A 24,975-nucleotide genomic window follows, 5' to 3' on the forward strand; every position below is an offset into this window, starting at 1 on the left:
AGTTTGCAATCCCCTTTGTTCTCGGCCATTTACAAATAGGTGCTCTAATTAAGGCTTTCTGATGTGGCCACGATTGCCTTGTAAAGCTGCTGGGCTGTTTTCTGCTTACCAAGAGTGACACTGCACCGCCTGTGTCCACTGTCCCTTTGCAAGGCCCTGCTGGAACCAAGACCAGTCACCTTGTCAGTATGGGTGAAGGTGGGGGTAGCACCGACCCCCTCCAGGCACCCAGTGAATCCTCCCAAGAGCCCAGCAAAGATGGCCTTACATATTTTACAGGTAAGGAAACATGACTTGCCAGGGTCACAGAGCTAGTCAGTGGCAGAGCTGGGCTTCAAACCACACCTTTTTATGTCCAGAATCAGCACGACCATCATCTCCAATCAGGACAGGGGCCTGGGCGTACTCATGGCTCCCCCAACCCCCAGGAAGCGGCTGTGTCTACACAGGCTGTGTCTACACAGGGGCCCTCAGTGAAGCTTGCACCTCGACACGGAGCCCATTGGGTGTGCGTGTGACCGAGGAACGGGGTCAGAGGGCAGAGGTGCGATGACCAGCAGGGTAATAGAGAAAGGTTTCCTGGAAGACTCACGACCTTGTAGCTCGCAGCATTTTACCAAGAAATGAATCCCACATAATCCTCGGATGCTCAGCCCTTCCAGCTGAGACAAGAGGGGAGCAAGAGCCGGTTCTTTCTTGGAGCTCTGGCAGATATGTGAGCCAGCCAACACTCAGCCGTGCCTCCCGCGGAAGGACTCCAACCCCCCCAACCCCGGCCACTAGGCTGGAATCAGCCCCTCCCTCCCTCACCCCAGGCCTACGTGCTTGGGTGTCTCCAGCCCATAACCCACGGAGTTCCCAGTCTACACACGAGTCTGTGAAGATGTATTCCTAGGGCCAGGTGGAGGGGCTAGAAGTACCCCCTGTGCTCCCAGAAATGATTTGCCCTCCCTCACCCCGGGATGTAAGTGGCTCGTGCACCCTGAGAGGAGAAAGAGGGCAAAAGGTGAGGCCCCGGGCGGGGGGATGGGGAGAGCTATTTTTAGCCCAGCCTGGGTCAGCATCTGCTTGTGGCTGGTCAGCAAACAGGTCCATCAAAGGAGTCATCATTGAGAACAAAGGCAGTCAAGAGACTTGCTCTTGGAAGGGTTTACGGGCTCCGATCTGCAGGCTCGAGGCACCTCTTGACTCGGTCCACTGTCCACCCAGCAAAGCCACCGCGGGTCCCAGCCCAAAGGGATGAGGGCAAAGCAGCTTGGCTGTCAGGGCAACCGCATGAGCTCCCCACCTCCTCTCACAACATGGGTCCTCAGAGGGGAGGAAGAGATGTCATTTCAAACACTGCTGACCTCCTTCCTCCCATGTCCAGCACCCTTCATCCTTCCTGGTGGGCGCATCCCTGCCGGGACCCTAAAGAGCCACACGCCCCCATAACAGATCCCAGCTCAGCCTAGACATCTCTGGACCTTCCGTCCACCCATGGCTTCTCCCCCTTGCCCACTGGCCAAATGTTGGCACCCCTGTATGCATGCCACCCTCCCCTACCTCCAAATAGCTCAGTCTCTGCTGGACTCCCAGAACCCAGCAATGTCGGTGTGCGGTAAGAATTTGCTGAACGAGGGACGCCTGGGTGGCTCAGTGGTTGAGCATCTGCCTTTGGGTCAGGGCCTGATCCTGGAGACCCAGGATCGAGTCCCACGTCGGGCTCCCTGCATGGAGCCTGCTTCTCCCTCTGCCTGTGTCTCTGCCTCCCACTCTGTTTCTTGAATGTGAATGAATAAATAAAAATCTTAAAAAAAAAAAAAAAAGAATTTTCTGAATGAACGAAAGAATGCATGATTACCCAGTCTAGTCTCCAAATGGGAGCCGGCCTCCTTTCTCATGTCCTCCCAACCCTACCCCACACTCCCCCAGTCCTGCTTCAACCCACCTCCAAGTAGTCTTCCCCAATTCATCTCTGTAGCTCTGGGAAATTCCATGCTCCCAATCCTGCCCCCCTACTAGTCCCCCAGCAACGAGGCCCAGAACTCTGGAGAATAGTCTTGGGTGTCTCATGGACTCTCGGACTCAGTTTCTCCTACATCCCATCTAGCATGCCCTGGCTTGTCTTCCTAGGAATATCCAAAGTGCAAAGATTATGCTACCTCCCAAACCTCCACCTCCACTGCCACCCCTGACTAGACTCTGGGTAGGAACAGGTCAGGAGAGGCTGAGATTGACAGTGGACAACGGGATGTGCTTCAGAGAGACAGAGGCAGGCGGAGAAGCCTCCCAGAACAACAGGGGGCTTGCGACATGCAGCCTGAGGCCAGGTCACAGGTCTGGGGCCCACAGCCCGGTGATGCCCCTTCCAGAGAAGGCTCAGGGAACAGGCTCCCCCCAGTCACTGTGCCCATTCCCAGTGGTCAGAGCGTGGAGCCCAGCTGAGGCTTCCAGGACCCCTTCCCTTTCTCTGCTTCCAGTAGCAATGGGAGGGGGAGAGGCAATGAGGAAGCTTGTTAACAGCTTTGAAGATGAAACAGGCCTGTGGCTGTGGATTGTTGACACAGCTACCCTGAAGAGGCAAGCCGGGTTGGCTCTTAAGAGGCCGGGATGATGCCAAGCCAATAAAATGCAGCTATTGTCACCCTGCTGCCCCTTTTAATGCCAGTGCCAGTGGTGCATAAAAGGGCCTGCCACAGCCCAGGGAGTACAAGCCTCTGGCTCCTTCCTCTGCCAGCTTCTCCACTGTCCAGACACCTTCCCGTCTCCAGTATGACCTGTGGCTTCAGCAACGTGGGCTGCGGATTCGGCCCCAGGACCTTGAGCTGCGCCTCGGCCTGCGGGCCCCGGCCCGGCCGCTGCTGCATCACGGCCGCCCCCTACCGCGGCGTCTCCTGCTACCGCGGCCTCACCGGGGGCTTCGGCAGCCGCAGCGTCTGCGGGGCCTTCCGCGCCGGCTCCTGCGGCCGCAGCTTCGGCTACCGCTCGGGCGGCGTGTGCGGGCCCAGCCCGCCCTGCATCACCACCGTGTCGGTCAACGAGAGCCTCCTGACGCCCCTCAACCTGGAGATCGACCCCAACGCGCAGTGCGTCAAGCACGAGGAGAAGGAGCAGATCAAGTGCCTCAACAGCAGGTTCGCCGCCTTCATCGACAAGGTGGGTGTCCCTGGTCACCCTTCCCGGGCCCCACCCATGCTCACACTCAGGCCAGGCACCGAGGAGGGAGTCAGAGCCGTTTGTTTGCCCATAGACAACCCCCCCCAACCCGTCCAGTCCAAAAGGAAGAGTCAGTCATGCGCCCAGGACATGGACGGAAGGACGAGAATAGGATCGGGGCTGCCGGTCTGACGGGGAGGGCACCCAGGAAACCTGTAAGCAGGAAGCAGAAGCAGCAACGTCTCCTGGGGAGCACAGGGCTGTCGCGGGGGGATGCGACCCGTTTGCAGTCAAACAGCTGTTCCTGCAGGAAGGCAGGCCCCTTCCACCGCCCCATGCCGAGGGCAGGCCTGCGAGTTAACGCTGCAGACGGCCTGGGGTGTCCTGGGTCAGGGTCACAGGCGCCGTTTCTCCGCCAGGTGGTTCCCCGGCCGTTGAGCGGGGGCCCAGGATGCTTTGGTGCTTTGTCCGGGTCTGGGGCTCGGGTTCCAGGGATGAACAGTGGCTACAGTCCCCACCCTCTGGGCCTCGTGCGGAGCAGACAGGAAATGGTCAGGACACGTCGTAAGCCACCTGCAGGTGCCAGTGTCCGGTGCAAGTCTGCAGCCACCTCCCCCAGCAAATTGGGGAAACGGGGCAGTGGCACGAGGGACAGAGGGAGAGGACTCCCAGGCAGGAAGGACCCAACAAGTCTGAAATTCCTAACAACAGGAAGCACCACGGAGGGCATAGGAAAGGACTGGTCAGGGCTGTGGCAACGTTTCTAGACGAGGGGATCGGGAGGAGGAGGAGGGCCAGCCGGGCCAGCCTGGCGGCAGGCAGAGGGACATCCCATTTTCCTGGGGCCCAATGGTCCATCGTTATTGTTATAGTGAGAGAAGAGCCCCCGGAGGGGGGGTGCAAACGGTCAGAGTGTGAGTCTTCCCTCTGCTACTGTGACACCTTAGGGGACACCTCAGGTCCCTGGACCTCCAGTTCCACGTCTGTAAAAGGAAAAGGGTCGGTGCCCAGAGCATTCTCGCACTAATGTCCCAAGGGGAGCTATTATCCTAATTGCACGGTTGCTGCAAGGTCTCCATAATTGGCACAGGCCTTATTTTTCACCTTTTGCAGGCTGCCTTTCTAGAAAGGGCGGCCCGCTCATCTGCATGCTGACGGCCGCACCTGACCTGGTGTAGCCACTGCCCAGCACGCAGGCGCCCTTTCATGCCAGGGCTCATTAAAGCCACTTGGTGAGGAGAGCATGAACCTCCCGCCTGGCGGAGGGGAGACATGCCCTGCCCGAGGACGTGCTCTTAGCAAGTAGCAGCAGAACCTGGACTCTGTGTAGTTTGGCTCTTCTCATGGCACCAGGTAATTGCCTAGAAAAGACTGTAGCGAGCTCTCAGGAAGGACTTCCAGATGCGCCGATCAAGCCCTGCTGTGGCTTTGACATACACCTGCTACGTCTTAGAGTTGGGGACCCGCAGGTCCTGGGGCTGGGACCCGGCCTCCCCACCTCTTCCCCACCCCCCCCCTCCCACCCTCACCCCGATCCTGTAAGAAGAGATTCTCAGGCTCTGCCTCTGGGTGGCAGGTGCGCTTCCTGGAGCAGCAGAACAAGCTGCTGGAGACCAAGTGGCAGTTCTACCAGAACCGCAAGTGCTGCGAGAGCAACCTGGAGCCCCTGTTCGAGGGCTACATCGAGACGCTGAGGCGGGAGGCCGAGTGCGTGGAGGCCGACAGCGGGAGGCTGGCCTCTGAGCTCAACCACGTCCAGGAGGTGATGGAGGGCTACAAGAAGAAGTGAGTGCTGGAAGGCGCCGGCGCGGGAAAGGGTTTGAAAGAAGCTCCCAGCACTTGGGAGGGGGGCGGGCAGCAGGGGCATGTCTGGGTCTGAGGCCGGGCCTCTGCCCGAGGCTGGGAAAGAACCTGCCCTCTCTGCCTTCCCCAAGGCTCGCGCGGCCTGCGGAGGGTGCTGGCCCCCTGGGGGACAGAGCTCCCCCTGCCTTCCTATCAGCGGGTCCGGGAATGATGTCTCCCTTCCTCCGTCGTCACATCCTTAGGCCTCTCAACTAGCAGTGTCTGCAGGGTGCCGGCCGGACGTGGAGAAGGCTGCCAGCAATCCAGGGGCGGGCAGTAGCTGTAGTGCCCGTCCTGGGGGGCTTCCCGTCTGCCGGGAGGCAGGTGTGGCCGAGTCACAGACATAGGCCATCAGTTAGAGAGTGTGACACGTGACGTGGAGGGTGCACACAGGGTACTCTCCGTGTAAGAAGCTGGTTCCCGGGGGGCCGAGTGGCTTCCTTCAGCAACACTCTCTGCCCTGAACTTCCCAGGCCACCGTGCTCCCCACGTCGGGCTCTGAGCTGGCCGGGGCCCCCCAGCCCCCCAGCAGGAGGAAGTGGCAGGTTGACTCCTGGTTGGCTGAGTCCAGGAGAGGAGTGACAGAGGGGGGCACCCCACGACCTGGAGCAAAGCCAGGGGCAAGGGGCAGGGGTCAGAAGAGAGGAAATGCAGATGGGGGTGAGGACACAGGCACCTCCCACTCCCCGGCCCTCTGCACACGCACGTGCACATGCACACGCATGTGCACGCTCAAGTTCCGGCTCTCGCTTCCCATCCCCACTGAGGAGCTCAGGGGTGATATGCACGTGGGGACTTCGGCTCCCTGCTGGACCTCAGCAGGCCTGGCCAGGATTTCATCCTGCCCCATTTCATTCGGAGGTGGGGGGTGACCAGGGAGGGGGTCTGGGGATCAAGCTCCTCGGCACACACGCTTCGGGGCCAAGCAGAGAGGTGCTCAGACGGGCTCCTGTCCTTCCCGCCCACCTCAGGTATGAAGAAGAAGTCGCACTTCGGGCCACCGCCGAGAACGAGTTTGTGGCCCTAAAGAAGGTGAGTGCCCGAGGCCCAGCCCCCACCCTGAGTCCCCGGCCACCCCTCCTGGCTGCCCCGCCAAGGCCACCCTGCCTCGCGGTGCCCTGAGCACGGCTGGCCTCACAGCCCTCTGAACCCCACGCAGGAGGTGGACTGCGCCTACCTCCGCAAGTCAGACCTGGAGGCCAACGCCGAGGCCCTGACCGAGGAGATCGACTTCCTGCGGCGCCTGTATGAGGAGGTGAGGGGCCGTGGTCCAGGCAGAGAACTGGCAGCCAGCCTGGAAGAGGGGGCCCTGGCCTGGGACTGGTTGGCCTGGGATCGGGCTGAGGCCTGCAGTCCATGGGGCTATAGTGGGAGCAGGGGCGGGAGACCAGGGAGGGTTGGGTCCACACGTGCTGGGAGAGGCTGGGGTGCAAACAAGATCCTCCATCCTCCCCCCGCCCCCGCAGGAGATCCGCGTCCTCCACGCCCACATCTCAGACACCTCGGTCATCGTCAAGATGGACAACAGCCGGGACCTGAACATGGACTGCATCGTGGCCGAGATCAAGGCCCAGTACGACGACATCGCCAGCCGCAGCCGGGCTGAGGCCGAGTCCTGGTACCGCAGCAAGGTCGGGGCCCAGCCTCCCCCTGCCAGAGCCCCAGAAGGAGGGATGCTGAAAGGGCTTTGGGATTTGTCCAGCTGGGATGGACGAGGGAAGGGCAGGCAGCCCTCGGGTTGGGGTGGCAGTTGTGCAAGGTGTGGGGCTCAGCGGGATGACCCGTCCTGAGCCTCAGGAGCCCCTGTGCCCCCCCTACACACACACACAGTGTGAGGAGATGAAGGCCACGGTGATCCGGCACGGGGAGACCCTGCGCCGCACCAAGGAGGAGATCAACGAGCTCAACCGCATGATCCAGAGGCTGACGGCTGAGGTCGAGAACGCCAAGTGCCAGGTAGGGCTCACGTTGAGCGTCCCAGGGCCGCCCAGGCAGTGTGTGCCCCAGGGACCACCCCACTCACGCCCGAGCCCATGTGCCTGGCTAGAGGCCCTGGTTGTGGCCCTTGGGGGGACCCGGCTGATGAAGGGAGAGGCCTTTTGGGGGGGGGTTGGAGCTGGGAGCGACCAGACACATCCAGGAAATGGAGAGAGAGACCCGGGACCATAGCACCCTGTTCTCTGCGCCCCCAGAACACCAAGCTGGAGGCCGCCGTGACGCAGGCGGAGCAGCAGGGCGAGGCGGCCCTCACCGACGCCCGCTGCAAGCTGGCCGAGCTGGAGGCCGCCCTGCAGAAGGCCAAGCAAGACATGGCCTGCCTGGTCAAGGAGTACCAGGAGGTGATGAACTCCAAGCTGGGCCTGGACATCGAGATCGCCACCTACAGGCGGCTGCTGGAGGGCGAGGAGCACAGGTGAGGCCCAACCCAGCCTCCCCAGGAATTACACCTGCGTCGATCTGCCCATATCCCAATCAGCCCCGAGAACTGACCCCAGGCCAGACTCTGGGGTCTTGGAATCCCAGATCTGAAAAGACTGAACCTTGGACATAGCATACAGCAGGGGTAAAAATGAAGACTAGTGTCACTGTGAGGTCTTGAGTCCCAGAGAACCCAGGTCCTTGCTAGGACAGCAGCTGGACACCTAGACAGACACCCACTCTCATTCCTCAAGTCACGCCATCCCCAAGTCTTGCACAGTCTCCCTGCCTGGTTTCTAGGAGGTCACCTTGCCCAGCGGCAGGCCAAACTGGCCAAACTGGGACCCTGGCCTCATGTGACTGCCCCGCAGAGCCTTCCCCTTCCACGTGTGCCATGTGCGGTTGTTCAGGTTGTGCCCTGCACAAAGGCAGCCAGCCGAGGAGCCTTGGAGCCTTTTAAGAGCTCAATCCAGCCCATACTCTGCTTGCCAAACACAGTGTGGCCTGACATTGCTGCAGTGGCCCGAACGGTGCTTTTGAAAAGTTACACGAAGGCGTGAATAGAGGCCGGAAATAGACCTGAGATGGTCCGTTCCGGCGCGCAGTGGATTCGAGGATCTCACTGTGACTTCTTTTCTCTTCCCCTTTCTTCCCTTTTCTCCACTCAGGCTGTGTGAAGGTGTTGGAGCTGTGAATGTCTGTAAGTATCTTGAGCCCTGGGAGGGAAAATTGTATGTTGGGCGACAAGAATGTTCTGGCTACGAGTGTATAGAAACGCTCTGGGGTGGGGGCAGCGCTTCCAATCATTCGCCCAGTAAATGGGAGTAGGTGGGTAGTGCAGGAGGAGGGACTACGGTTAGCTCGCAGGGAGAACCGGACAGCCTGTCGGGGATCGGGGAAGGGGAAGCACACCAGGTCGCCGCAGGAAGGAACCTGAGACGTGAAGCCGAGGCCCAGACAGAGGAAGGGACTTGCCCAAGGTCGCAGAGCAGGAGTCTCAGAAGCCAGGGCTCCTGGCTGTGGGGTCAGGTTTCTTCCACGCCCCCAGAAGTACAGCTCGAGGCCCTCTGTGTCCTTCCCTGGAGGGTCAGGCAGGTCAGAGAGGCCACCAGCCCGGCCTCCTGACTTGCCCCGTTCCTGCAGGCGTCAGCAGCTCCCGGGGCGGGGTCGTGTGCGGTGACCTCTGCGTGTCGGGCTCCCGGCCCGTGACTGGCAGCGTGTGCAGCGCCCCGTGCACCGGGAACGTGGCGGTGAGCACGGGCATGTGCGCGCCCTGCGGCCCGCTGAACACCACCTGCGGAGGGCGGTGTTAGGCAGCCCCCCCATAGAGCCGGAGAAGCCCCCCTGCCTGCCGGACGCGCCCGCTGTGGGGCTCTCCCCCTCGGGTTCTGAGAAGACGCCCCCCGCGGCTCCTCCGCTCACCTCGGCCCACGGCTGCCTTGGCTGCAGGCCCCTCGCGCGGAGAAGGGCTCTCCTGCCCCCGAAGGAGCACGGCTGATGCCCACCCCCTTCCCGCCCGCCTCTCTGGTCTCTTGTCTCCTGTTGTCCCAATAAACTGGGGGACCCGCCTTCTGTGCTGTGCACCTTGCTTTCCCCGAGCGAGCCCGTGTCCGCCGACCCATGAGCACCAGCGCCACTTGAGCATCCCAGCCGCACACCTGCGGGGCCTTCCCCAGAGCCGCCCTCCCCCGGCCAGGCAGTGCCCACGGGTGCAGCACCCGGGACCGAGTCACACCTGTCGGCCGGGGAGTCTGGGACTTACTCCTCTGACTGGGTCTGGAGGGAGCCAAGGGAGGCCGGGGAGCTCCACCGCTCTGCGGGTGGAGCGTGTGCGTGTGGCCTTAGCCTCCTTCCCCCGCACAGACACCCCGTTTTCTTGGCATCCGTCGCTGTCTCCCGTCCCCACGACCACACGCAGTCACCACTCGGCGGCCGCCCCGGGTCATTCCAGACCCAGCCCGTCCCACGCCCACTGCTGCCCATCAACCAAGGGCAGATGAGACCTTGACACCCACCTCTTGCCCCTCCCGGCCCCGTGGGTGGCACAGCCGGGACAGCCTCCTCGAAAGCCCCGTAGCTGGCGAGAGGACACCGCGCACCCACTTTCTCAGCTCCCCGCGCCCCTGCTCTCCTCCTCAGGCGCCTCAGAGCTTCAGTCCCAAGGCTGAGAGGGCTCCCCCGCCCCCTGCGTGGCCCGGACTCCCCCGGTCTCAGTTCAGGAAGAGTCCGGGAGTTCTCAGGAGGAAAACCTTGAGAAGCCCCTAGCCCCATTCAGGAGGAACCAGGCCTGGATCAGCCCTCCGTGGGCCCCAGCCCCACTCCTGCCTACCCATCTCCCCACGCTGTCCTAGGAGCCCCTCCTACCTTCCGTCACACCCTCCTTGCCCAGCGTCTCGGGCCTCCACTGCCTTGTTCTCCTGATTCTGCCTTCTCCCAGGTCCTCAGCAGCTCCCAGGCTGCGCTGCTCCCTGGCTCATGTCCCTCATCCAGACAACCTGGCCCTGGACCGTTCCAGGGCCCTGGGGCCCTTCTCTCACCCCTCTGCACACACGGCCCGGGCAACGACATCAGTCTCTGGCCTTCAGTTGCCCCCACGGTTAATGGGTTAACGGCCTTCCTGGTTCAAATCCTCCACCCGCACTTGTGCCTCCCGACACGCCGGCTGCCTGACCTCACTCCCCAGCTTCAGACCCGCTTGCCCCAGTTCCCACTCACATCTCCACTGGGTCTCCCGCAGCTGCCTCTACCCAACAGACCTTCCAGCTGCACTCGCTACTCCACACTCTCCACCGGGACCCCCTCTCTGTCCCCCGGCAAGGTCATCAACACCGTTGCCCAGACCTATGATCTACCCTCAACCTAACCCCCAAGTGCTCTCCTCTTTTACCTCCTAAGCACCCCCACCCAGTCCGTCTCTTTCCTCTCTGTCTCTCTCCGCCGCCACCACCCACATTCTGGCCCCACCATCTTGCCAGAGCGCTGCTGCTCATCCCCCTGCCAACCCACACAACACGGCAGCCAGGGGGCTTTACAAAGCACCAGTCTGACCTTTCAGCGGGTCCCCACTGCCCTCGGGATGAAGTCCAGACTCCTGAACGTGGTGTACCCCTCTGGTACATACCAGTATCTGGCTCTGACTGGTCTCTGCCTCTCAGCACTCCCCACCGCCTCGGTCTTCCTCCCCTCCTCTGGCTCAAGATGTCCTGAGCATGCGTCAAGTGAGGGCTGGCCCAGGGGCTCTGCAAGGGCCTCTCCATCTGACCTTCTTTCTTGGGCAATGACTCTAAGCTCCGCTCTGGAATCCTAACACTCCCCTCCCAGGGACTTAAGGAAAACACTGTAAGGACTTCCGGTCTTGGCAGGTCATCCAGGTGCCACCGGGGTATCCCAGGGAGACTCCATGCCTTTGGACGCGATGCACCTTCCTTCCACCCTATCAGCTTGAGGTGCCAGGCAGGACCGACAGTGCATGCTCTCCAACTACTAGAGCCTCCTTTCCTGAGCCTCTGAGCCCCACCTCCTCTGCCGCCACCGCCACCCCTCCATAAGCAAGAGGTGCAGCCACAGAGAGGCCTGGGCCTTGGTACAAGGAGGAGAGGAGAAGCATGGCTGGAGGATTATTAACCAGGGAAATCTGGTTACTTCCTGAAAATATTGAAGCTGAGGCCTAAAGGAAGAACAGGAGTTGATTTATTCTATCAACAAATAATTATTGAGCACCTAACATGCACCGAGTACTGTTATACAAGCCTGGGTTCGTATACGTGACGGAAATCACCACGGATGCCTGTCCTCCAGGAAGTTAATACTTTACAGCAAAAAAGCAAACATAAGTAAGGAGTTAACCAGGAGGAAGAGATGTGTTCTGGACATAGGGGTAGAGCATCCAAAGAGGTGGGCTGGAGAAAGAGCATGGAAACATCCAGGAACTCTATTAAGTCCTCAGGCTGGTGGGGAGGAGGGAGACTGCTCTCTGGAGCCCTCGGAAAGCTTGAGATGAGCCCTTCCTGTCCATACTCTCCTCCATGGCCCACTCCTGCCCCAACCCCAACTCCACCCCAGGAAAGCTTTTATTCGCCCTTGGTCGGGCTTTCCTCATTCACCCAACCTTCTCCCTCCTGCACCCCAGGCCTCCTGCCTCCTGCTATTTAAAGGCTCGGGATGCTGGGCTGTTGTGGTGCCACAGTCACAGAAATAACAACAATGATAACAGCAGCTGTTGAGTATTGGTTATGTGCCGCACTCTGGCCTTTTATCTGTAGGGTCTCATTTAATGCCCTCGTGGCAGCTATCGTCAGAAGCGGCCCCCAGCTACTCACTCCCTCCCTGCGCCAGCCACCCCTCATCTCAGACCTGGAGCTTATTTCCCCTTCCCTGGGTCTGGGCTGGCCCTGCGACTGCTTTGACCAATACGATGCGGTAGAAATGACATCGTGGGGCTTCTGTGCCATCAACCGCACCCCCAGCCTTAGGAGAACCAGCAGCACGTGGAGGGGAGCAGAGGGAGGCTCCTGGCCACCAGCCCCAGCTGAGCCCACACCAAGGTCAACCACGTGAGCGAAGCCATCCTGGACATCCCGGAGCCCCGGCCGATAATAGGAAGCAGAAGAATCATCCAGTCAAACTACACGATCGTGAGGAAGAGCATTGTTTTAAGCTGCTAGGTTGGGGGCTATTTTTGTACAGCAATAGATAAGTGAAGAAACCGGTACCTGGAAGTCGGCGCTACTGTAGGAAAATCTAAACCCCGTGACGTCACGAAACTGTGCCCCACAGAGATCCCGAGATCGAAACTCACAGAAAACGTAAAGCTTGTTCTTCACAGGGAACTGTTTCTCCCTGATCAGCCACTGTGTCTTCTCAGATCCCACTGGCAAATCCACGAGCTGTCTCTGCAGAAGCCTGGACTCCAGGTCAACCGCTAGGGGTCCAGCCTGGGACGCAGCAAGGCCCCGCTTCCTTACCCGAGACAAGGAGCCCGTCCAGTCTGTAGGGCTCTCGGACCACACCTATAGACCCTTCTCCTTTGTCCTGAGACAACCACTTAACGCCTAACGGCAGGAGCTAAATTTTGCCTCCTGCTGATATTAAGTGCCCGCCCCAAAGTGAGCATGGTATGTATGTCCCGTCTACGATTGCTCGGTGCGCGTGCTCCACCTGTTTTCCGACTAGTCATAGGTTCCCCTGCCCTTTCCGTGAAGATGTATATAATCTCAGCTCCTATGATTGTAGACAAACGTGTCCTCTCCCCCTTCAGAGAGGAGGGTTGGAGGCTTGCCATCCCGTCTCCTTGTTTGGCTGCCTCTCGAATAGACCTTTTCCTTGCTGCGTGCTCTGTGTCTCAACGGTCGGCTTTGCGGCTCGTTGGGCAAACGAACTTGAGTTTGGTTACAACTGGTTTGGGGACCGGGCACCAGGCTGACTCTGGATGTCCTTAAGGAGGTCATTGGTGAAGGCTGCTGGAAGGACAATGAGGAAGTTATTAGTAGATGCTGTAAAAGGTGACACGTGTTACGTAGTGGTGACGGGTTTGGCAGTACTCTGGCCTGTGGTGACAAGGAAGACAAAAAAGGACATCGAATGGATTTGTGGACCTGGCTAAGGTTTCCAGGAGAATGATGAGAATGCCACTGGCTTCCCCCAGCCACCTACGATAAAATATAAGAGGAAAAAATAAAAAAATAAAATATAAGAGGAGACAGAGGGCTAGAGAAGGAAATGATTAGCTTCTTAGCACAATTCAGAAGAATAATGGAGACGGAGACGGTCTTTCCAATCAGCCAAAGGTTCTCAGGGTAAGAAAGGGCCTCAGAGGGACATTTGGGTGGCTCAGTGGTTGAGCATCTGCCTTTGGCTCAGGCCATGATCCCGGGGTCCTGGGATCGAGTCCCACGTCGGGCTCCCTGCATGGAGCCTGCTTCTCCCTCTGCCTGTGTCTCTGCCTCTCTCTGCGTGTCTCTCGTGAATAAATACATAAAATCTGATGAAAATGAAAGAAAAGAAAGAAAGAAAGAGAAAGAAAGAAAGAAAGAAAGAAAGAAAGAAAGAAAGAAAGAGAAAGAAAGAAAGAAAGAAAGAAAGAAAGAAAGAGAAAGAAAGAAAGAAAGAAAGAAAGAAAGAAAGAAAGAGAAAGAAAGAAAGAAAGAAAGAAAGAAAGAAAGAAAGAAAGAAAGAAAGAACGAACGAGCAGGCCTCAGAGCAAAGATCACACACAAAGCACTGCTAGTAAACCATGCCCTCATGTCAAAGTCAAAGACTGCAGCTGTTGGACCCTTCGCTGAGATCTCAGAAAGACTTAATTCAGAGTCTCTTAGACTCACTCAGCCGACCAAAAGTTTTCTGAGAATCTTGAAGGCAACTTTATAGATCCTCCTCCTAAGCAGCAGGGCTTCCGAGAATCTTCGGTGTCGTCCCCAAGCATTAGGACTCACAGCCCAAGGGTGAGAGGACCCTATCTCAAAAATATTTATGGGGATAGCTTTTTATCTAAGGAAGTCTGCTATCATTTGATACACCAGAAACAACATTTTTATAAAGAATTTTAGCAGTTCTCACCTGAAGGAACAGAAATGGCTCAAAATGGAAATGAGCCTCTGGGCACCTGCCCTCCTACAGACAGGAAGCAGGCTAAGAAAACATGGCCCACTTATCATGGAAAAGGAAGAATAATTCAGAAAAGGGAACCAAGATTCCAAAGGATAGAGCCAAGAACAGAGGACGACCACTTCTAGGGAACAAAAGTAGGCACTGATGAAACACGCTCCCTGCCCCTACAACGGGAGGGGTTAGCAGTGCCTGCCTGACTCTACTCAGAACTGCTTTGAACCCGCGACTTCTAAGTGCCCCCAGCTTTTCCTCCCTCTAACGGGAGCGACTAATGTGGCGATGCGATCCCTATCCCGCCATACGTGACAGGTGTGTGGTGGCCATAAAAACACAGGCCTTCAGACTGAGGTAAACCACGGCGGGGAGCTGCAACAAGGGAACCACGTCCCAAGAGCCTGTGCATACTCGGATCTGATCCAAATAGTGAGATCCTGAACCTCAAGTTGATGCCACAACACGATGAAACTTTGCAGGATTTGGGAGGGGGCGAGCACACGTTCTTTGCAGGGGAGACATGAAGGGTTGTGGCCAGCAAGTGCGCCGCGGGACCAATCATTCTTTCTTCCCTGCACAAGAAGCCATCAAGAGATGGAGCCCGATTCCCCTTCCCTTGAATCAAACCTGTGACAGGTTTGGCCGATAGAACATGGTGGAAGTGACCTTCTGAGGTCAGGCCTGTAGGGGACTGGTAATTTCTGCTTCCTTGCTTCATTCTTCTAGGAACCGTTCCTGCGGGGAAGCCCAAGGAGCACATGGCGGAGGTTCATACAGAAGAGAACCAAGTCCCTGTAAGCCAATCATCAATTTATGGTCTCTCAGCTCCCGATTCATATCCATCATTGCCCGCTCTGTGGACATTTAGACGGGCCTTTTAAGTGCTTTTCATCAGCTGACACGACATTGGGCTTTGTCAGTAGAGGGTGCTGGAAAGATGGTGCAGGAGGAAGGGGGTTTCCTTCCAGGTTCCAGTGTCCTCCTCTTGGCAGATTCCTGCAGCACCACGTCTCTCCAGAACTCAGCTCAATACCTCTCGCTGGGCTCCCAGCCATGTGCGAGGAGACTGTTTTGGACCTCACAGACATCCTACACCCCACACAGCAGCACAGAAAGGAGAGGAACTTCCCAGCAAGCCCACAATCATGAGCGATGGGGAATCATGGTCTCCCGCTATCCGAACACAGAGCATTCCTAGGAAACATTTCATAAGCTGATGTGACATTAAGTGAAGAAGTGTTAGGGGAGGAGGGCGGGGGGTGGGGGTGAGTGGGTGACGGGCACTGAGGGGGACACTTGACGGGATGAGCACTGGGTGTTATTCTATATGTTGGTAAATTGAACACCAATAAAAAATTAATTTATTAAAAAAAAGAATAATTCAAAAAAAAAGTGAAGAAGTGTTTACCACTAATGTATATGGAAAAATTTTATAAGCATCCCAGACTCAAAAAAAAAAAAAAAACCAACCCCTGTTAGGCTTTTCTGCTACCTTAGGATACATTTTGCAAAGAGTGTGCAAAATAAACGGAGATAAAGCCCAGATGCTCTCAGACGTGGTTCAAAGCTCTAACAGCTGATGCTAACAGGAGATGCTGAGTGTAGTTCCCGGGGAGGGGGCTCAGGGGACACCCCTCTTGCTGCTGGGTTGTGCGCCGCCCCTGTAACAGCTGGCTGTAAAACACGTGCTGAATGCTATATTTGCTTTTCACCCTTTTTTTTTCCCTTTCAATCAGTGAAAACAAGTACTACTGTCTATGTCCTTTGTAAAAGGGAAACCGTGTAACACAGACTTTCAAAACGCAGAGGATGCCCGTATTGTGTTAAGCCTCTAAATTTCTTCGGAGGGCTTTGTCACAAGCAACAAATATCTGACTACAGCCCAGCAGGTGTCATTATTCCATTTACAGATGAAAAAGCTACAGGTGAATGAGGTTAGTGACTTGCCCCATTACGGAGGAAGTAAATGGCTGAACCAACATTCAAACATAGGTCTGTATTAACAACATCCTTTTTTTTTTAAGATTTTATTTATTTATTCATGAGAGAGAGAGAGGTAGAGACACAGGCAGAGGGAGAAGCAGGCTCCACGCTGGGAGCCCGATGTGGGACTCGATCCCGGGTCTCCAGGATCACAACCTGGGCTGAAGGCGGCGCTGAACCGCTGAGCCCTTAACAACATCCTTTTAAATACATAATCTCACTTTGGAAGCCAGAAGGGACCTTAGGAATATTATCCAATCGCCTTCACTGTATAGCCAAAGTAACTGAAGCTCAGACCATAGAAGGACTTTGCCCTAAGCCCCACGTCTGGGAAGTGGCAGGGTCAAGACTCTGAATTAGGAGCCTCCTCCTGCCTCTGAGCCCAATGCCCTTCCTCTCCCCCCACATGGCTTGTCTCACACTCCTTCCTTCCATTGTCATCTTCACGCCTTTCCTCTGCTCCTTCCCGTCCAGGAATGCCCCGGGGAGAGGGGAACAAAATCACCCCAGTTGAGAATGCCTAAGGCATAGTTGGTCGTTTCTAGAGACATTTTTGAAAAAAAAAAAAAGTAAAGAAAAATAAATAAAATAAAAAATAAAAAAGATAGAGACATTTTTGGTTGTCACAATTGGTGGGGGCGGGGGAGAGGCGTGGCCCGGGCGTCCGGTGCGCAGATGCCAGTGATGCTGCCAAGCATCCTACAACGCACAGGACAGACCCCCAACAAAGACTGCCCCAGCCCCAAATGCCAGTACTGCTGAAGCTGAGACACCTTGGTCTAGAGAAATCCACGATCACACCAGATGCCGCGCGTCCATGCTGTTCTTTCATTTTCCCAAGGCTTAGGTGGCTCAAGGCCAGAGGGGCAGCAGTGCTAGCAGGTAAGTGGATGGAGGGGTCCTGAGGAAATCCCTGGCCGGGAGCTCCTATCATAGGGCGGCCCTGGCACTTTCAAGACTCTGAGGCACCAGGTTTGATAAGCTACAATTAGTTTATTGGAAACACAGAGTGAAGCAAAGGCAAAGAGACAGACTGGCAGTTGGGTCACTGGCTTTGTAGAAGCCTCTGCAGGCAGCCCTGGAAGGAGATGCTCTTCCCTCCCACAGGTCACGTCCCTCACAGGGTTTCAGGAAAACCACCATCGGCGTTCCCCACCTCCGGTCCACAGGCACGAGCACCCTGGCGGGTTCCCAGGAAGTGTAGATGGGGGGATTCGGGGCCCCGCCCCCGGGCCCTGCAAGCTGGGGTGAAGGGCTCAGGCAGGACCCATGAATCCAGCGGAGAAGCAGAAAGTCAGAAGAAAGGTTGAATCCTCAAGACAACAAATCCACCACTAGGAAAGGCTACGGAGAGGGGGGCCCCAGGGAGCAGGTGGGGCGGGCGCGCAGTGCGCACCTCTGGCCCCCGGCTCTCAGAGGGCCAGCAGCTGGCGGGCGCGGCCGCGGGGGTCCTGGGGCGGCGGGTGACGGGATGCGCGCGGGCGGCCCTAGCACTTCTTACAGGCCACGCTGCAGGCGCTGGCCCCGGGGCAGGGGGTGCAGGCGCTGGTGCCCACCACCAGGTTGCCGCTGCACGGGGCGCTGCAGACTCTGCTGGTGACAGCAGGGGCAGCACCGGAGGCGCAGAGATCGCCACAGACGACGCCACCGCGGGAGCTGCTGACGCCTGGATGGGGGGACGGAAGGCATCAGGCACGGCCGCAGCAGGTGGCTCGGATGGGGGGGGGTCCCGAGTCCCTCCCCGCAGATGTGGGCCCTCCCCGCCCGAGAAGGGGGAGCTCGGCTACTTACACACGTTGACAGCGCCGACGCCCTCACACAGCCTATTGGGGAAGGAGAAGAGAGAGAGGTCAGTGTCGGAGGGCCAGCTGCCGGGCCCCGCGGCCCAGGTGAGGGGGATGCCCCTGCCTCCTCCTGGGCGCTCGCTGCGGGGAAGCCAGGGTGGGCTAGCCACCACGGCCCGCGGGCTCTGAGACAGAGCGCCCCCGCCTCCGGGCAGCCCTCGGCCCTGCAACCTAGGATGCGCCCTGCCTGGCTCGGCCTCCCTCCTCGCGGGGCCATCTCCTAGATCCCCTGTGACGGTGGAATCAGTGACCCACGCGGGTGCCGAGTGCGGCCGTCTGCACTGCTGCTATTGTTGTTGGTTCTGCTCCACCTGTAGACATGCCGCAGGCGCCGCACATCGACGTCCTGAATGCCGTGTGCTTGGCCTCACTAGAACCTGAGCTTCAAGAGGCCAGATGTTCGTTTTTGTCTTGACTTTCCCCCGCTGCGCAGCGGGCAGTGCCTAAACCCACGTTTGGCTCCGTAAGGAACTGTTGCGGGATGGAATGGGATTCTAGAACCCATTCGGAACAGGCTCGGAGACTGTCTCTACAAGCGCCCTCATTTGACAGATGGAGAAACTGAGGCCCAGAGAGAGGGAATAACCAGAGATGGGGCGGGGCTATTATTCCACGCAGCCCCTCCCTTCCTTCCCACACACAAGGCATCTCCTTAAGGGGGACACACGGGCGTCCCTCTGATAGCTCCGTGGCGGAGGGTTGACAACATCAGCTTCAGACACGAGGAGAATCCGCAGCCCACCGTCTACTCATCCCACGCCCAGGGTGCAGAGGGAACCCACGCCAAAGCTGCTGCGTTCACCCCAGGAGCCCTACGTGGTGGAGGGATGGGTGGGCCACTCGGGTTCCAGGGCTATCTCTAGGCGTCTCTTAAACATCCAGACTCAGTCTTGAAAAATGCTTCGTCCTGGCATCCTCCACTAACGAAACTCCCCGAGCGCAGTGAGCCACAGGGCCTCGGAGCCCTCCAAAGCAATTGCTTGAGGCTGCTGCAAGTCTCACCAGGTGGCCACTTTGATTCCAGGGTCCCCATGTCCCCAGCACACAGCATGCTCCAGGTGCTCCCTCTGCATCTCACCCTGCACTCTCCTGTGCTTCAGGGGAGGGGCCTGGCCCCGGGAGTGAGCACCCGACCAACCCAGCCCAACATTCTGCGAGTGTTGTCCTCCTGGGACCTGACCAGCTGCCCTCCAGCCGTAGGAAGGCTGACCGATGAATGGGTCTTCCCTGCCATATCCGAAGCTAGCAAAAAGCAAAAATGCCAGAACAGGACACAGATGCCTCCAGGGACAAGGCCCTGCAATCTGTCCCCCCTCGTTCCTTCCTGCTGCAATGCAATACCACGTAGGGGTACCCTCCGCAGTGCAATATATGACTGTCAGTGGACAAAATCCCCACGGGAGGCAGTCATTACGGAATAATTACCAACTGCCTGGGCTGGTCCAGGGCCAAGCTTGAGAAGACACCTAGAACCTGGGTGATGTGCAATAAGCGGCGGGAAGGGAAAAGCACTCGCACAGGGAAGGTGGCTACAAGGCCAGGCTTGGAGAGTTCTCAGGAACAATTACTGTGACCTGACTCCGGGCTCTCGGGAGTATATTTGCAAAAGGTACCAAACCCATTGTAGCACTTGGGGGCATGACCTACACAAAGGGGGCCAGAAACACACCAAAAGGACTTACTCATTACCTGTAAAGATGCAGGATGGGGAGATTTGAAAATGGGAGTCCAGGGATGCCAGCAGACACGTGGCACGCTGGGAACCCAGGCTAGGCCGGGAGACAAATAGGCTACGGGACCCACCTCTGCTCCTCGCCCTCCAGCAGCCGCCTGTAGGTGGCGATCTCGATGTCCAGGCCCAGCTTGGAGTTCATCACCTCCTGGTACTCCTTGACCAGGCAGGCCATGTCCTGCTTGGCCTTCTGCAGGGCGGCCTCCAGCTCGGCCAGCTTGCAGCGGGCGTCGGTGAGGGCCGCCTCGCCCTGCTGCTCCGCCTGCGTCACGGCGGCCTCCAGCTTGGTGTTCTGGGGGCGCAGAGAACAGGGTGCTATGGTCCCGGGTCTCTCTCTCCATTTCCTGGATGTGTCTGGTCGCTCCCACCTACACCTCCCCCCCCCCCAGGAAAAGGCCTCTCCCTTTATCAGCCGGGTCCCCCCAAGGGCCACAACCAGGGCCTCTAGCCAGGCACATGGGCTCGGGCGTGAGTGGGGTGGTCCCTGGGGCACACACTGCCTGGGCGGCCCTGGGACGCTCAACGTGAGCCCTACCTGGCACTTGGCGTTCTCGACCTCGGCCGTCAGCCTCTGGATCATGCGGTTGAGCTCGTTGATCTCCTCCTTGGTGCGGCGCAGGGTCTCCCCGTGCCGGATCACCGTGGCCTTCATCTCCTCACACTGTGTGTGTGTGTAGGGGGGGCACAGGGGCTCCTGAGGCTCAGGACGGGTCATCCCGCTGAGTCCCACACCTTGCACAACTGCCACCCCAACCCGAGGGCTGCCTGCCCTTCCCTCGTCCATCCCAGCTGGACAAATCCCAAAGCCCTTTCAGCATCCCTCCTTCTGGGGCTCTGGCAGGGGGAGGCTGGGCCCCGACCTTGCTGCGGTACCAGGACTCGGCCTCAGCCCGGCTGCGGCTGACGATGTCGTCGTACTGGGCCTTGATCTCGGCCACGATGCAGTCCATGTTCAGGTCCCGGCTGTTGTCCATCTTGACGATGACCGAGGTGTCTGAGATGTGGGCGTGGAGGACGCGGATCTCCTGCGGGGGCGGGGGAAGGATGGAGGATCTTGTTTGCACGCCAGCCTCTCCCAGCACATGTGGACCCAACCCTCCCTGGTCTCCCGCCCCTGCTCCCACTATAGCCCCATGGACTGCAGGCCTCAGCCCGATCCCAGGCCAACCAGTCCCAGGCCAGGGCCCCCTCTTCCAGGCTGGCTGCCAGTTCTCTGCCTGGACCACGGCCCCTCACCTCCTCATACAGGCGCCGCAGGAAGTCGATCTCCTCGGTCAGGGCCTCGGCGTTGGCCTCCAGGTCTGACTTGCGGAGGTAGGCGCAGTCCACATCCTGGAAACGTGGGGTGTCACTGAGCGCCGAGCACCCACAGTGGCATCGCCCCCAACTCCCCGCCATCCGAGGAGGCCAGGGCAAATGGTTCCCAGGGTCCCCGTTGCCAGCACAGCTCCATGCCCTCTGGCCTGCCCACCGTGGGCTTCACTGCCTCCTGCCCCTCTGACGACGAGCCCTTGTACCTGGAGACGGGCCACCAGCCTCTCGCCCCTCTTGTGCTCCCAGCTCTCCTCCCGACCCTCCCTATGCCAACAAGCTCGGCCACCTGGGCCCTGCCAGGCCCCCGCAGTCCTCCAAGCCTGCGCCCGGCCCCTCCTGGTTCTGCTCCACCGTCCCCACACCCCGCGGCTGCTCCCCTCCCTTGGGCCACACTTCCCACAACGCTACCCAGGACACTGTCCCTCGACAGAGACACCACACTGCTCTGCCCCCGGGGACCCCAGCCCAGGCCACAGCTTCTGAAGCAGGCAGGACGGCAGAGGTCAGCCCAGCCGGGCCCTGCCCCGGGGCACGGTGCACTTGGGCATCCCAAGGTGGTCGCCCTGCATCAGCACCTGAATGAGCCTTTCGTGCCCCGATCTCTGAGGTCTGCCATCCCGACTTGGCCGGGCCAGGTACCCACACGAGGTCCAGACCCTCTGGGCCCGGCCGTCATTCTAGGTCCCGGGCATCTGTGCTTCCCATGCCTCCTTACTCACCTTCTTCAGAGCCACAAATTCATTCTCAGCTGTTGCTCTCAGAGACACTTCCTCCTCATACCTGAGGCAGAAGAGGGCAGACAGGGAGGTCAGGGAAGGGCGGGCCTCCCCAGGGCGGCCTCCACTTCCTATCAGGGCAGGGGCAGCATTAGGGACCTCCCAGCGGCTGGCCCCCGGCAGATCCGCTGGACCCTTTCTTGCTGCTTGGATGTGGAACGTGTCTGGGGTTCCCTCCCCACTTTGAATTGAGGGGTCTGGAGCGCCTACATCCCGGGACCTCAGAGCCCGCTTCCCAGAGCTGCCCAGAGGCCCCTCGGGAGGCAAACAACAAGGCCTGGGCGCCCAGCTCTGAGCTAGGAGTGGACAACAGCACCTCTGGGGCACCGAGGCCCCAGCCCCCCCAACCCGGGCGTCCATCCTGGCTCAGGGTCCGGGCCTGGGCCACCCGCCAACCGTCAGCCCTCAGCACCCTCGGCAGCGGGACACCCAGGGCCCCGGGACCCGTCAGCCCCGAGGGACCAGAGGCTCAGGTGCAGGGAGCTCAGCATGAGAAGGCCCGAAGCCTGCAGAAGCCCCCTCTGGCCTCCCCCCAGCCCAGGGAACAGCCTCCCAGAAGCCAGAAGGCCCAAGCAGGAGACAGATGTCTGCCGGGGGCATCCGGGTGCTCGGGCAGGCGTCTGGCAGCCGTGGCCCAGACGCAAGGACCCTGCCGCACGCTGCCCCCGGCCCGCACAGCCACTCGCCCCCTGGGACACTCTTGCCCAGTCCAGCCCAGCGGGCTCTAGGTCACGTCGTTTCCTGTGCCCAGCGTCCCTGCCGCCCCACTCACTTCTTCTTGTAGCCCTCCAGCACCTCCTGGACGTGGTTGAGCTCGGAGGCCAGCCTCCCGCTGTCGGCCTCCACGCACTCGGCCTCCCGCCTCAGCGTCTCGATGTAGCCCTCGAACAGGGGCTCCAGGTTGCTCTCGCAGCACTTGCGGTTCTGGTAGAACTGCCACTTGGTCTCCAGCAGCTTGTTCTGCTGCTCCAGGAAGCGCACCTGCGTCGGGGCGGGAGGAGGGCGTCAGGTGGCTCCTGGTGCCCCAAGGCCACTTTGGGCTGGCGGCGATTGCTTTAGGATGAACTCCCAGCAGAGATCGGGCAGAGCTGGGCAGCGGGACACAAGGTGACCTCCGGAGCTCCTGACTGTCATCCGTGTCTGCATTTTCCAATTTAGGGACAGGAGCCAGGGCTGGGAAGGCCAGCCCCTGCTCCCAGGTAAACTGACTCAGGCAGACCCGGTAAGTGCAGAGGCCACGTGGTCCGGAGCCAGCCAGGGTCTCCCGTTTGCCTCTGCCTCCCTCCTTCCCCCACATCAGTGCCCAGCCTGGGTCCTGAGCATGGGTGGGGAAGAGGAAGGGTGGGGTCGGTGCCCCTGTGGTCCTCCTCCTATTCTTCTGTTGGGTCTGGGGACTACGTGCACGGACTGCCCTGTGCCTCTGGCATGAGAGGTCGGAGCCCGTCCCCGTCTCTGTGCGGGGACCTGCCTGCCTGGCCAGAGGGGCACGTGCAAGCCACACCATCCCACCGGGAGCCTGTGCCCCGTAGTCACGTCTTTGGTGCATCCGGGCCCTGAGCTGTGTCCGTCTGGTCCATCAGACTGGGAGCTGCCCCGGGTCCTCCCTGTCCTGCCCCTGACGCCCCAGGAACTGAAGGCCCGGGAAGGGTGCGGCCGGGGACACCCACCTTGTCGATGAAGGCGGCGAACCTGCTGTTGAGGCACTTGATCTGCTCCTTCTCCTCGTGCTTGACGCACTGCGCGTTGGGGTCGATCTCCAGGTTGAGGGGCGTCAGGAGGCTCTCGTTGACCGACACGGTGGTGATGCAGGGCGGGCTGGGCCCGCACACGCCGCCCGAGCGGTAGCCGAAGCTGCGGCCGCAGGAGCCGGCGCGGAAGGCCCCGCAGACGCTGCGGCTGCCGAAGCCCCCGGTGAGGCCGCGGTAGCAGGAGACGCCGCGGTAGGGGGCGGCCGTGATGCAGCAGCGGCCGGGCCGGGGCCCGCAGGCCGAGGCGCAGCTGAAGGCTGAACCGCCACAGTAAGATCCACAAGTCATGGTGCTTCTAGGGGACAAGGGAGGCTTGAGGAGGGAGACGTACTACGGAGGGCACAGTGGCTGAAGTGTGTGTCTTGGACATCTTTGCGCCTTTTATATATGCGGGGAGCCAAATGCTTCCATGGGTTAGGAGCAATTAGGTGTCTTTATTGGCTTGGGTTGTTTAGCTCTTTTGGCTCCTCCCTTAATGTGTTTAATTGGGGGCCAGATGTGGCCAGATGTTTATGGCCTTTTACCCTAAACTGCACAGTGTTTATCTTCAAAAGGCCAGCTCACGTCCCCCACAGGTTCCCCTTGCACTCCCCAGACACATTTGGCAGAACTCAGGGATGGGAGGAGGGGTGGCAATGACTCAGATTAGAAGGGAGGGAGGAGACAGGCGGCGCTGCAGCCCCCGATCCGCCCCTTTGGAAACAGTCGGTGCTGCTGTCCGTGGTGCTGATCGAACGGCCTTGGGACCCTGGGAGGATAGAGATCAACAGAAGATGATGTGAAATTTGGGGTGCGTTTGGTGGTTTCCCTCACGCCGTTTGCTCATTTCTGTGCTGCCAAAATCCCAACGCCCCCCCCTCGCCTGTCCCCGAAACCCTCACCTACACCTATCAACATATTCTGTCTCTATAACTCTCTGCCTTTCTCTCTCTCTCACTCTCTTTCTGTCACACACATATACACACACACACAAATGCATTCACATACTGGCCTCCCCACCCATATCACACACACACACACACACACACACACACACACTCACAAGCTCACGTGCACTCTTGCCTACAACGATGTGCACGCAGACCAGTCCCTAGGCCAAATTATTAGGCCGTCGTGGCCAGCCTATGCCGAGAAGAAGCATCCCTTCCTCAGACTCTTCCATGAGGCCTAAGCGGGCACACAGTGGATCACTGGCTTCAGGAATGCCCAAGTATTTCCAGCAAGACCCCAAGAAAAGATAGCGTTCTGGATTTCACCCCAAACTTCCATTTTCCTCCAGGGCCCAGAAAGCCTGGGTTTGACACTATTGCTATGTATAGCATTTTGCTGAGAATATAATAGAATCAATCCAGATAGAGCCATGAGGAGGGCATCCAGCCACCTGCCACCACCCCCTCCCTGCCTCAGCTCTGTGCTGCTTCTTATGCTACACCAACCCTGTAACCCCCTTCCCTTTACGGTAGTTTGTCAGTAAACTTGGCACATGTCAAAACAGATCCGTATTGGTGTATGCCACCTGCAGTGTGTATAGAGTGGGCCTTGAATCCAAAAGGGCTGGATGGGAACCAAGGCTCTGCCAT

The 24,975-nt window shown here is 59.1% G+C and overlaps 2 protein-coding genes across 2 annotated transcripts; one reads left to right on the top strand and one right to left on the bottom strand.

The window, feature by feature from the left end:
* The first annotated feature begins 2,672 nt into the window (after positions 1 to 2,672).
* Positions 2,673 to 8,966, top strand: LOC144297561 (keratin, type II microfibrillar, component 7C). Its single transcript, XM_077871834.1, has 9 exons — positions 2,673 to 3,138; positions 4,715 to 4,923; positions 5,952 to 6,012; positions 6,140 to 6,235; positions 6,447 to 6,611; positions 6,811 to 6,936; positions 7,173 to 7,393; positions 8,067 to 8,098; positions 8,542 to 8,966. Exons 1-9 carry the CDS (start codon positions 2,755 to 2,757, stop codon positions 8,709 to 8,711), a joined length of 1,464 nt encoding a protein of 487 aa, XP_077727960.1. The 5' UTR covers positions 2,673 to 2,754; the 3' UTR covers positions 8,712 to 8,966.
* A 7,988-nt stretch (positions 8,967 to 16,954) lies between these two features.
* Positions 16,955 to 24,162, bottom strand: LOC144296777 (keratin, type II cuticular Hb6). The gene is made up of 9 exons (XM_077869956.1): positions 23,315 to 24,162; positions 22,420 to 22,628; positions 21,591 to 21,651; positions 20,794 to 20,889; positions 20,418 to 20,582; positions 20,093 to 20,218; positions 19,629 to 19,849; positions 17,773 to 17,804; positions 16,955 to 17,647 (listed from the first exon to the last, which is right to left on the bottom strand). The coding sequence occupies exons 1-9, from the start codon at positions 23,681 to 23,683 to the stop codon at positions 17,469 to 17,471; spliced, it is 1,458 nt and encodes a 485-aa protein (XP_077726082.1). The 5' UTR covers positions 23,684 to 24,162; the 3' UTR covers positions 16,955 to 17,468.
* Between the last annotated feature and the right edge of the window lie 813 nt (positions 24,163 to 24,975).

The sequence above is a fragment of the Canis aureus genome, chromosome 25, assembly GCF_053574225.1.
Source record: "Canis aureus isolate CA01 chromosome 25, VMU_Caureus_v.1.0, whole genome shotgun sequence".
NCBI lineage: Eukaryota > Metazoa > Chordata > Mammalia > Carnivora > Canidae > Canis > Canis aureus.

Coding starts and splice junctions, on each gene's coding strand:
- LOC144296777 (XM_077869956.1), bottom strand. CDS start 23,683: ATGACTTGTGGATCTTACTGTGGCGGTTCAGCCTTCAGCTGCGCCTCG. Junction 21,652..22,419: donor CTGGAGGGCTACAAGAAGAA/GTGAGTGGGGCG, acceptor CTTCTGCCTCAG/GTATGAGGAGGAAGTGTCTC. Junction 20,219..20,417: donor AGTCCTGGTACCGCAGCAAG/GTCGGGGCCCAG, acceptor ACACACACACAG/TGTGAGGAGATGAAGGCCAC.
- LOC144297561 (XM_077871834.1), top strand. CDS start 2,755: ATGACCTGTGGCTTCAGCAACGTGGGCTGCGGATTCGGCCCCAGGACC. Junction 4,924..5,951: donor ATGGAGGGCTACAAGAAGAA/GTGAGTGCTGGA, acceptor CGCCCACCTCAG/GTATGAAGAAGAAGTCGCAC. Junction 6,937..7,172: donor TCGAGAACGCCAAGTGCCAG/GTAGGGCTCACG, acceptor CTGCGCCCCCAG/AACACCAAGCTGGAGGCCGC.